This window comes from Podarcis liolepis, assembly GCF_965112155.1.
Source record: "Podarcis liolepis genome assembly, chromosome: W".
Classification (NCBI taxonomy): Eukaryota; Metazoa; Chordata; class Lepidosauria; order Squamata; family Lacertidae; genus Podarcis; species Podarcis liolepis.
The window spans coordinates 18,044,323-18,057,095 of NC_139568.1; the positions used below are offsets into that span (position 1 = coordinate 18,044,323).

The 12,773-nt window shown below is 48.4% G+C and overlaps 1 protein-coding gene across 3 annotated transcripts in view; it reads right to left on the bottom strand.

The window, feature by feature from the left end:
* Positions 1 to 9,609: 9,609 nt before the first annotated feature.
* Positions 9,610 to 12,773, bottom strand: part of LOC310697661 (UDP-N-acetylglucosamine--peptide N-acetylglucosaminyltransferase 110 kDa subunit-like) — a 130,653-nt gene continuing 127,489 nt past the window's right edge. For all 3 annotated transcript variants that reach the window (XM_083484327.1, XM_083484326.1, XM_083484328.1), the window contains exon 22: positions 9,610 to 11,589. In XM_083484327.1, coding sequence (XP_083340453.1) covers positions 11,397 to 11,589 — 193 coding nt within the window. In that variant the 3' untranslated portion in view covers positions 9,610 to 11,396. The remainder of the gene's footprint in view (positions 11,590 to 12,773) is intronic.

Consider the following 12,773-nt stretch of genomic DNA (forward strand, 5'->3'; position numbering starts at 1 on the left):
GTAAGGTGGAAAGATTGATGTATTTTTTTATCTTTTTTGTATTTTGTATTTTTCTTTTATTCTTATTTCTGTCTTTTTTTCCCTTTTTTATCTATGTAATTTTTTTCTTTGAAACCTTAATAAATATCATTAAAAATATATATATATAATGTCTACAGTTTCGAAAGCAAAGCTTTAAAAATATACATGCAAAGACAATCTACCCTTAGGGCAGAGAGAAACATGATACGGGACTTGGGGTTGCCAAGAAAGTATTGGGCCTGAGTTGACGTCCACCTGCACCCAGTTGTGGTGCCAGGTGCAACTTATTATTGTATGTGCTGGCATCATGCTTCCTGTGGGACTTCAAAGTTCACGCATTTGGTTGGATTATGTCCCAATTTACTGCCCATGACATAAGGTCACATGTTTTCCAGGATCTGTCTTCAGACCTAGTGCTCAGGTCAGATATTTAGTTTCACATTATGAAAAGGAACAAGCAGGAACCTTTCCCCTAAAGGGTGTCTTGGTACCTGCTCTCTCAACCCCCCCCCATCTGCTCTACATATGCTTAAATTAAATAGATATGCAAAAAGTTGGTGTTAAAAGTTGAGTTGCATTCTGTCTCCTGTGTGCCATTCAGATGCAGAAATGAGTTTATACTTACTCAGCATGGTCATCAAGTCAATGTCTACTGTGGGTTCTTAAACATTCTGAATAAAGTGTGTGCTCTTTCTTTGCTGTTTCTTTGAGTTCTGATGTCACTTATCTGAAAGTCAGCATTAGTTGCTTATTCTAAAGCAAGAAAAGGAGGGCTAGCCTGATTCATATAATCAGTTATCAATATATTCACATATGCTCACACATAATCAGGGCTTACAGTGATTTTTATAATCCATTTGAATCAAGGAAAGCTTTGCCTAGCTTAACTGCAAAACTGCTTGAAACCGCAAGTCCAGACACCGACCTTTCCCCCAGTACATTTTACAACCTAGAGAAAAGGGGAAGCCATAAATCAGAAGGCGCTGGTACAAAACTCCCCCTCAGATCCAGACTAAAATGGTCCACGAAACAGGAAGGGCCAAACCACAAAAACTCCCTACATGAGCAGATGCATAGGGGAGTTAGCGCCAAGAGATCTCCTCCCTGAAGTCTTGTTTCCCTGTTCCATCAAACTAGAGAAAAGGTCAGACTGTACGTTACTGTACAGGAAAGCAGAAGTTGGGAGTGAACTCTGTGCACGGCCAGGAGCATGGCAGAAAGCGCGCTCATTGGTTAATTTTCGCTGGTGTTCGTGATTGTCTCATGATTGTCTCATGATCTGTGATGCGCACATGTATTTAACCTCAGAACTTGAATGCTTTGGGGCCCCAGTCTTTTGGAAAGGATTCAAACTGGGTCCATTATTGCTCAGCAATAAACTTCACCTTCATTTTCTCCAAATTGCTGCGTCTGTCAATCCTTTGTTTCATTTAAGTGGGCACCACTTAATTTCACTTGCTTCAATTCCTCCTGTTTAATAGGAACACCCTTTCAAACTGTTATCAGATGTTTTCTTATAAGAAAATTCAGCCATACAGCAGGTAGCACTTAACCTATTGTAGTGCCCTAATTTTAACTGAACCACTGTCCCAAGTCAATTAAGTACGTGAATATGTATATCAAGATTAAAATTAATTGCAGATAAAGAACAATAGGGGAAACTGTCGGACTGTCCTACAGTTTTTTTTATTTAAAAAGTCAATCAACTTTCAAGTGCAGCCCAACAAAACTTCCTTTCGCAGTGAATATTCTGCAGAAAGAATTTAAAACAGAAGCATATCTTAGAGGAAAAGGTAGGATAATCACAGTAGTATGCTACCTTCCGAGAGGATCTCATTCTTTTGTGATTTAATCTCTGCCTGCAATTTGTGTGTGTATATGCTATAATCACATTTAACCTTGAGAAAAGCCAGCATCTGGTACATGGTTTTTTAATGTGCTTTTAAGCTTTCTGTTTGTGGGAATGATTTTAGATGCCAGATTATCACCTGTGTTACCGTGTTAACGTACTTCATCTTTGTGTCAGTGTCAAAAAGAGAGAGAGAGAATGAGGAGGAGGAAAGCGAGGAGGAAAATGATGTTGGGATTGAAGAATTTAGAAAGGACTTAGAGAAGGAGATGAAGTGCACAAAAAGGCAGTACAAAAGGGTATTTCAGTATGTAAGACCATATAGCGATAAAGTGGACGCCTTTGGTCCTGAGGGCAGCAGAGTACAGGGATAGGAATTGGCCGAAGAAACAGAAGGCATTAAAAGCTGCATGGGACATGGCAGCCGAATGGCGCATAGTCGCTAAACTTAAAGAGACATATAAAAAACCCAAAGGCCCCATACCCCTGCCTGGCCCCAATCTGGTGGCCCCACTCCGCCGGGTGTATGACCCCCTTGGAGCCGAACAACGCCCAGGGCAACCGGCCTCCACACACTTTTACTATGCAACATGTGCCATTTAAAAGCACGGATGTTTGCAATTGGGAAAACCAGAATCCTTCTTTTGAAGAGGATCCAGCTAAAATAAAACAATTAGACTATTTGAAGGTGTGTTTAAAACTTTCATGCCTACTTATGACAATGTAAGCCAACTTATGGATACAATACTCACCACTGAGGAGGTCCAGAAGGTACATGCCGGGGCTAGAGAGCATCTGAGAGCAGCAGGCAATAATGATGCTGCAATTGCAATAGCTTATCCTAGACAAACCCCTAATTAGGACTAGAATACCACTAATGGGAGAGCAACATTAGAAACATATCATAGAATCATGTTAGAAGGCATGAGGAAAGCGGCTAAAAACCCATCAATATGGCTAAGGTAGTGGAAGTAGTCCAGAAGGCCACAGACCCTGATGATGACCAACCCATAGCCTATTTGTCTGAAAAATTAACCACTACGGAACAAGGCTTGCCTCCCTGCATGCAAGCAGTAGTGCAAAGAAGGCAGCATCAGATTGGACTGTTACGACTGATCTACACCAACCCCTTCGACTCACCATTTCTTGGCGCCCACCAGACAACCGCCCTGCTGGTGCCACCTCTGGAAGCTGGCACCTCTACGCACGGCAGAAGAATCCAGCGTGGACTAGAAGAGGACCTTTTCTATCCTTTCCTTTTCTTTTCTTTTCTTTCCCTTTGAATATATAGCTTTGTATATAGTTTTGTGGGAGGTAACCCAGGTAATAGGTAATAGTTAGGTCCCTCCGCCTAAATGCCACAGACAGGACTGCGGGTGACCATGGTTTTGGCCAGGATGGTATTCTTCTTATTTCTGGCCATCAGCGCACCCACACCGCTTAAGGTAACCCAGCAGTTAATGAGAGAGTGGGGTGCCCGCAACACGTACAATAAATGGTTGCAAATGGCAGAAATGGTAGCCTCTTCTGCAAACCGAACCAATTGCACGGTCTGCACTCTGGGACCTACAGATGCTTTGGGAGGAATACCCCTCCTCCCTGTGCCTTGGAATGAGTCCTCAGTTACGGCCCCGATTTTGGGTTCTGCCGGATTTTGTGCCACATTAAATTTGACGGGAGGAGCCTGTGGCTTTAACATTTCTGACCATGGTGAAGCTATTCGAAATAGCTGAGTGACTGAGTGGCTTCCGGACCTTGGGTGGTTTAGAGGACTTCTACTGATGCTACTGGACCTCTTGCTGATTTTGCTTCTTCTCTGCTCCTGTATACCCTGCTTATTGCAATGTTTACAAAATATGATGCATATAATGTCGCGAATGATTCGGCCCCAGATTATAGCACTGACACGAGAATACTGGCCAGTGCCTTGGGACGAGCCGGAAGGCTGTCCAAAAGAAGAGGGAATGAATGAATGGGTTTCCAAAATCTAAAATCTGACTGTGCAGGCAGTCTGAAACGGGCCCCAAAATCCTCATTTTTTCTTCTCCAAGGGCGCATTAGCTAAAAACCATTAACTTGAGCACTTGAGCAAATGCATAACAAGAACACAGCTGTATAAACAAAGCTCTATCCTTTATCAGTCCGTGACACCTAATGAATGGCCTTGTCAGTTCCAAAGTGGAGCAGGGATGACACATCTGGGTCTTATCTTACCCCCTGACCAAACTGACGCACAGACCTTGTCAGCCCCCCGGAAATGGCGCCAGGAGTACTCTTAGAGTTGGTGGCCTTCTTACCCCAAGATAAGGAATACAGGAACAGGAACACCCTTTTATGGTCAAGAGTAGAGGAACACCCTTTTATGGTTAAGAGTACAGGAACAGGAACATCTGTGATGTCAACTTACGTGTATAAGCTTACGTGTCTGGATTCCTGGGGAAAGGGGGAGAGGGTGCATGGAGGATATATACCGTATTTTTCGCCCCATAGGACGACCGGCCCATAGGACGCACCAAGTTTTTTTTGGGGGGGGGGGGGAAATAAAAGAAAAAAAAATTATTTCCCCCCAGGCGCTTGTGGGGCCGGCAGCGGGGAGAAGCGCTCTTCTCCCCGCAGCCCGCCTTCAGACCAGGTCCAGGGACAGCTGCACCTCCCAGCCGTCCCCGGAGCTTGCGGGGCAGGCAGCGGGGAGAAGCGCTCCTCTCCCCACCGCCCGCCTTCAGATCAGGTCCGAGGACAGCGGGAAGATGCGCTGCATGTCCCAGCTGTCCCCGGAGCTTGCGGGGCAGGCCAGGGGGGAGAAGCGCTCTTCTCCCCGCCGCCCGCCTTCAGGTAAGGGGACAGCGGGAAGACGCGCTGCGCCTCCCCACTGTCCCCGGAGCTTGCGGGGCTGGCGGCGGGGTCTCCCCGCCGTCAGCCTCCAAACCAATTCGGGAGACAGCGGGATGGCGGTGTTCCGCCTCCCTCTGTCCCCCGACCTTGTGGGGCTGGCGCTGCGGCTCTCCAGGCTTCAGTGAAAGCCTGCATTCGCCCCATAGGACGCACACACATTTCCCCTTCATTTTTGGAGGGGAAAAATTGCGTCCTATAGGGCGAAAAATACGGTATACTGTATACAATTTCTCTTGCTTTTGTGCTTGCTGTGAACCGATTCACGCAGTTCCTTCTGCTATCCGGAGAACAGAATAAACTCTTTCTCTGAACCAAACCTCGGTGTCATTTGACTCCTTCCTCCCTGTTCTGGGAGCAACGCTCACCCTACCAATTGGTAAAGTCTAATAAGGCTACAAAACGATTTAAAAAAAAAACAAAAACCCACCTTAGACTGAGTTTTAGCACACATGGAAAACTGAAAACAAATCCTTCTTTCCTGATGGCTGTAATGCTGTAATGCAACTGAAAAAGATTTTCCATCCCAAAGCATTTCATTTTAAAAATCCAAGAGAGCCAGTGTGGTGTAGTGGTTAAGAGCGGTAGTCACGTAATCTGGGAAACTGGGTTCGTGTCTCCGCTCCTCCACATGCAGCTGCTGGGTGACCTTGGGCCAGTCACACTTCTGTGAAGTCTCTCAGCCCCACTCACCTCACAGAGTGTTTGTTGTGGGGGAGGAAGGGAAAGGAGAATGTTAGCCGCTTTGAGACTCCTGAAGGGGAGTGAAAGGCGGGATATCAAATCCAAACTCTTCTTCTTCTTCTTCAATTTAAATATAAAAAAATCCAATTTCAATCCAAAAAAATTGATTTAAATTTAAAAAATCCAATTTAAATCCAAAAAATCCAATTTAAATTTTTCAAAAATCTCATTTCTTTTGTTTTTTTTCATAAAAACATTGATTTTTATTAACCTTGCGTGCCCATTATGAGAAAAAATGAGGGGAGAACAGGAACTCCGCCCCCCATGACACTAAGAGCCAGGCTGGCATGGGCAGGCAGGAAAGGACTTAAGCGAAATGCCAATGTCAACATGGGGGGGGGGGCGCCGTCAAAGGAGACCCCTGAAGTGGGGTGTGTGTCACGAGGTGCCCTTGCGAGGGGGTGAGGAGTTGGAGGAGGGGTGTCACTGTTGGGGGGAGGGTTGTGGAGTGCCATTGCGAGGGGGGTGAGAAGGGGAGGAGCAGCCGGCCCTACCCCTTCCTCTCCCTCTCTCTGCCCCCTCCCTCTCCTTGCCCCTCTCCTCTCCCTGCCCCCTCTCACCCATCTTCTCTCGAAGCCCCCTCGGAGGCAGCGGCAAGGAATTTGGGGCCCGCGGTGGCGCGGTTGCCCTCCACCATCTTCGGACCCCTGAGGCGGCGGCGGTGTCGGGGTGGGAGGGCAGAAGCCCCACTCGCAGGCGCACGCTCCGTTCCTCCCAGACTCCCACTCGGGCCGCCAAGCGTAATGAGCCAACTTCGTCGGACTGACTGGAGGCGTGGCATATGCACTCTTGAGCATCCTCCGTCAGTCAAACGGATTGCGCACGCACGCTCCCTCCTGACTCCCTCCTGACTCCGTCCCTGGTGGCGCCTCAAGGGAGGGAGCGGCGCACACTCGAGCCCCGCCCCTTGGAGCGGCGCGAGGCCCCCTTTCCCGCCAAAATGTACCACGCCGACTGCTGCGGACTGGAGGCGCATGCGCGGGGGAGGGAAAGAGGGAGGCCGCCTTCAGCGTCCCCTGTGCGTCAGGCATGCGGCATGCACGACTGGCTCCGCCCCTGGCAGCGCCTTAAGGGAGGCAGGGATTGAGCGCCGTGCATGTGCTCCCCCTTACGGCCTTCGAGCAGCCCCTCAAGGGATGGAGCGAGCGGGAACGCGCATTCCCCCTCAGCGCCGCGCTCGCTCGCCCCGCCCCTCGGAGCGGCGGGTTCGAATCCCATTTTCCTGCCAAAATTCACCTCAGACCCGTGAAATTGAAAACCGAAAAAAAGGCCGCGTCCCGTTACGAGGCGAGTCGCGCGTCACTTCTTTGCCCCCTGAAGGAGGGGGACCCGTGAGTGTACACGTAGCGTCATCCTCACATGCAAAGCTCACAGCTTCCCCTTTGGGGCTCCTGGGAACTGTAGTTTACCCCTTGGCGCGCTACACCCAGAGCCAGATTGAAGTTTGATGAGTAAGCACTCAGGGCTGATTTCCTTCAGAATGGAGATCCTGGATCTTCTTGCAATCCATGGGACTCTATTATTACAGTGGTACCCCGGGATGCGAACGGGACGGAACATAAGACGCGACAGCGCATCTGTGTGTGCCGCGTTTCGCTGCTTCCGCACATGCGTGATGTCATTTTGAGCGCTCCGTTACTTCTCGACCCGAAAGTGCTCAACCTGAAGCGTATTTATCCCGAGGTATGACTGTATTATTTTTATTATTAGCTGACTTGACATCTGGTGGGAGGGCGTTCCACAGGGAGGGTGCCACTACCGAGAAGGCCCTCTGCCTGGTTCCCTGTAACTTGGCTTCTCGCAGTGAGGGAACCGCCAAAAGGCCCTCGGTGCTGGACCTCAGTGTCCGGGTAGAACGATGGGGGTGGAGACGCTCCTTCAGGTATACTGGACCAAGGCCGTTTAGGGCTTTAAAGGTCAGCACCAACACTTTGAATTGTGCTTGGAAACGTACTGGGAGCCAATGTAGGTCTTTCAAGACCGGTGTTATATGGTCTCGGCGGCCGCTCCCAGTCACCAGTCTGGCTGCTGCATTCTGGATTAGTTGTAGTTTCCGGGTCACCTTCAAAGGTAGCCCCACGTAGAGCGCATTGCAGTAGTCCAAGCGGGAGATAACCAGAGCATGCACCACTCTGGCGAGGCAGTCCGCAGGCAGATAGGGTCTCAGCCTACGTACCAGATGGAGCTGGTACACAGCTGCCCTGGACATGGATTTAACCTGTGCCTCCATGGACAGCTGTGAGTCCAAAATGACTCCCAGGCTGCGCACCTGGTCCTTCAGGGGCACAGTTACCCCATTCAGGACCAGGGAATCCTCCACACCTGACCGCCTCCTGTCCCCCAGAAACAGTACTTCTGTCTTGTCAGGATTCAATCTCAATCTGTTTGCCGCCATCCAACCTCCAACCGCCTCCAGACACTCACACAGAACCGTCACCGCCTTCACTGGTTCTGATTTGAAAGAGAGGTAGAGCTGGGTATCATCTGCATACTGATGAACACCCAGCCCAAACCCCCTGATGATCTCTCCCAGCGGCTGCATGTAGATGTTGAAAAGCATGGGGGAGAGGACAGAACCCTGAGGCACCCCACAAGTGAGAGCCCAGGGGTCTGAACACTCATCCCCCACCACCACTTTCTGAACACGGCCCAGGAGGAAGGAGCGGAACCACTGTATGACAGTACCCCCAGCTCCCAGCCCCCCAAGACTGTCCAGAAGGATGTTATGGTCGATGGTATCAAATGCCGCTGAGAGATCCAGCAGAACTAGGAAACAGCTCTCACCTTTGTCCCTAGCCCGCCGGAGATCATCAACCAGTGCGACCAAGGCAGTTTCAGTCCCGTGATGAGGCCTGAATCCCGACTGGAAGGAATCCAAATGGTCCGCTTCTTCCAGGCGTGCCTGGAGTTGTTCAGCAACCACTCGCTCAATCACCTTGCCCAAGAATGGAAGATTTGAGACTGGGCGATAGTTGGCCATCGTGGCCGCATCTAAAGATGGTTTTTAAAGAAGCGGTTTAATAACCGCCTCTTTCAGCAAGTCTGGGAAGGCTCCCTCACGGAGGGAAGCACTCACCACCCCACGAAGCCCATCGCCCAGCCCTTCCCGGCTAGCTTTTATAAGCCAGGATGGGCAAGGATCAAGGAGACAGGTGGTTGGTTTCACTCGTCCAAGCAGCCTGTCCACATCCTCGGAGGTAACAGATTGGAATTGATCCCACACAATTTGACTAGACAGGACTTTAGCACTCTCCCGCCCCGGCCCTGCTCCCACGGTGGCATCTACCTCTTCCCGAATCTGAGCGACTTTATCTGCAAAAAACTTTGCAAAATCATTGCAGGAGATCATGTGACCCGTACTGGGCCCCGATGTAGCAGGTGGTTCCGCTAAATTGCGGACCACCTGAAAAAGTCTCCTGATGCTTTTTTCTGCAGATGCAATAGAGGCGGCAAAGAAGGTCTTCTTCGCCGTCACTACCGCCACTTGGTAGGCTCGACATTGAGCTCTAACCTGTGTCCGGTCAGCTTCAGAATGGGTCATCCGCCACCGGCGCTGTAGCCGTCTCAACGATTGTTTCATTGCCCTCAGATCCGTGGAAAACCACGGGGCTGTCCGGACTCCATGCAATCGGAGAGGGCACTTCGGAGCCAAACAGTCAATAGCCCTAGTTAACTCCACATTCCAGCGGGCCACCAGGGAATCAGCTGAAAGGCCATCAACTTGGGATAAAGCATCCCCTACCACTCTCTGGAAACCATTTGGATCCATTAAGTGGCAGCGGTGGACCATCCGAATCGGTTATACCTTCAGATAGGCATCTGAAGAAGTGTGCATGCACACGAAAGCTCATACCAATAACAAACTTAGCTGGTCTCTAAGGTGCTACTGGAAGGATTTTTTTTTTTTTACTATGGCAGACCCCACATGGCTACCTATCTGTAACTAGTATTATTATTATTGTTGTTGTTATTGTTATGGTGATGAATTATTATGGGCTGGTTCCTTTGCCAAGCCGCCTCTCGTTTTGAAGAATGAATCAAATAACCATCCTAATAAGCAAACTCAATGAAACCTATTGCCAAAAAAAGAGAGGAAACGTTCCAAGTCAGTGATTTTCATTTTTATTTCTCCAACACATATCTGGAAACAAAAGCCGTTACAGTGAGTAAGCAGAAAGAAACACAATGGGAGGAAAGACCCATTCGTCCCTCGCCATTTAAAAAACTACACACAGTGGTTAACCTTCCCAGGAAATCATCTTCTGGTGGAAAGCGAAAGCTCAGCTCGACTCCCCAATCTCCAGACCGAAAGCAAAAGCTCGACTCCCCAATCTCCCGACCGAAAGCAAAAGCTTGACTCCCTAGTTTACTCCCAAGTAGATGCATAGCCAGCTGCCGCTTCTCCGCCAGCAGCGAAATTCAGAATTCTTCACCGCAAAAAGAAAGCGCTGGGCTCGGGAGCGACTAAATGATTCTCGCCTATTCTATTATCTATATATAGATAATCAATACAATCCTGCCCATAATAAGCCCAAACGAAGGGAACTGGCACCGCAAAGATGGAAGATTTAACCTCAGGGCTTGGACGACTAAATGCTTCTTGCCAATATTATCTATATATAGATAATCAATATAATCCAGCCCATATTAAGCCAAAACGAAAAGAACTGCAAAGGTTTAAGCACAGCTCAGGGCTACATACCTGAGGGTCAAATTCGGAATATAAGGAAAGGGGCATTAGGCCGGCCAGCAATTATTGGCATGGATCCATGTGCGGCACCACCAAAAGCACAGAAAATGCGCCGCTCTGAATCTTTTCGGTGTCAGGCAAGGAAGCGATTTGGAAAATAACTTTGGATGCAACCCATCGGATGCCCGTTTTGCCCTCCGATCAATCATTTTTGTGGGCTTAAAAGCCGGCCAGCGACGCTTCGGATGTGAAAAAGGAGGTTTGCACTCGACCGTGATCTTTCCAAAAAGCTCGTCGAAGTGGAGGCGGAAACCCATACTTACCTGGAAGAGCTGCATTTGACAAAGTCAAAACACCAGTGGCCCGGCACATAATTGTTCCATCAACCGCGAAGCACACATCTAAATGCGCCAACCCGAGCAAAAACCAACGCTCTTTTATTTCATTTTCAGCATTGGCGGCAGTGCGCAGGCCTGCACCTCTGTACATAATTTGACACTGCCCTGGAAGGACGTGCAGTTTGGCACCAGGTTGCTATTTCCCCCCACTTTACGCCTTAAATTGCGTTTGCTTTTTTGGCGCAATCAACCTGGCATGAATTAAAGCTGAAAAAGCCAAAAGTTTAGGTCTTTTGATTTTTCGGCCCAGTTGACCCGGCATGAATTGAAGCTGAGAAAACCAAATATTTACGTCTTAAATCACGTTTGCTTTTTTGACGCAGTCGACCCAGCATGAATTGAAGCCGAAAAAACCAAAACCAAGGGCAGCCCCGGAGAGAAGTCCAACGTTAAGAAAGCAGATGTTGGTTTGAGTGGTTTATAAAACCCGTAAAAGCTTCGCTGCTGCTGGCGCCAAATTTTCCCTCCCTCCGTCCTTGGAAGAAGGATGCGGACTTAAAATGCCGTAAAAAGAGAGCCACCGACGGAGCAAGAGGAATTCCTAAAAAGGTTCTCTCCAAAAGCTCCAGATTCGCGTAGGGAGAAGGGGAAAAAAAAGAGATTCATTCACGGGAAATCGGAATCGACTGCCAATCCCTTTGTGCCTTCCCATGGCAAGAAGATCCGGAAAAGGTGGGGTTCGGGGTGTGTGTCAGAAATTGCTGGCCTCCCCGTCATGCAAGAGTGAGCCTCCAGTCGCCACACAAATCGCATCCTTGACTCCCGCTTCCCTCTGCTCCGGAAGGAGGTATGTATCCTGAAGGATTCATGTCTCTCGCACAGCTCCGGATCTCGAGGCCGATTCGCCGGGCTTGAGGATGTGGTCCGGTTTGTGGCCGGCGGAGAAGTGCTCCCACATCAGGAGGTAGAGCCGCTCCAGTTCCAGTGTGTACTGCTTGGTGTTGAAGAGGGGGCTGGATATCCTCTGCTTCCACACCTTGCCGCGGATGTTCTTCAGGCTACGGGAGAAAAGCATTCGTTATTAATTATTAATTCATTTATTAATCAACATTTCATTTATTTTCCCGAAAGGAAAAGAAAAAAAGGGGGGATCACAACCAAATTAAATGGTAATTTTGGGTCGACCTCCCTCCACTCCCCCTCTTGGTTCCACGTCCATAAAACCTTATATGTAGTAAAAAGTAAACCTTCCTCCAGTTGTCCATATTAAGAGGATACCAGCAAGGTTGAAGCTTTCTGTAAAACAAGGATTTTACGATTCCAAAAAGGAATCCCCCTCTTGGTTCCATTCAAATATACTTGTCCATAAAACCTTATATCCTTGTTATTGCAAAAAGAAAAGCTTCCCCAGGTTGTCTGTATTCAGAGGGCGCCAGCAAGGTGGAACCTTTCTGTAAAACAAGGATTTTAGGATTCCAAAACGGAATCCCAGTCTCGGTTCCATTCTGATATACTTGCTCACACATGTCCATAAAACTTTATATGTTTATCATTGCAATATAATTTCACAGTTATCGGTCTGTGTATTTCTAATATTAGAACCATATCGGTCATTTTTTATATAACTGTAAAAACGACTCTGAAAATTTATTATTCCGAAAAGGAAACCTTCCTCTGGTTGGCAATATTATTAGGATGCCAGCAAGGCTGAACCTTTCTGTAAAAAGGGATTTTATGATTTCAAAAAGGAATCCGCATCTTTGTTCCATTCTAATATACTGGTTCATGCGCGTCCATGTAATCTTATATACTCAACCAATTTTAAATCCTTCTTCATCTTATGGCAAAGTCACACAGCTGTTCAAGGCCCAAGAGCCCTGCTTTTCCTCAGTGCCAACCCTCAACCAAAGGCCTAGGCTGCCCTCCGGTACCCACTTACCTGGGAGTAAACCCCATTCAACACAAAGGAACTTATCTGTCAGTAGATATGTGTATCGTATAGTTAACTGTATAGTGAATTCTCAATGAGTGCCTGTCTTTAGCACCTGCAGAGTAGCGGACATGCTCTTTGCAAAAAGCAGGGCTCTTGGGCCTTTAACAGCTGTACAACAGGCAAACATTCAACAGGTGAAGCATTTCTTAGCAGTGGCTTTCGAGCGCCCTGGAACTCGGGACCTTTCAGCTCCCAGATGCCGCAAACCCGGAAGTGACTGTTCCGCTTTGCGTGTGTTCTTTGGGAACC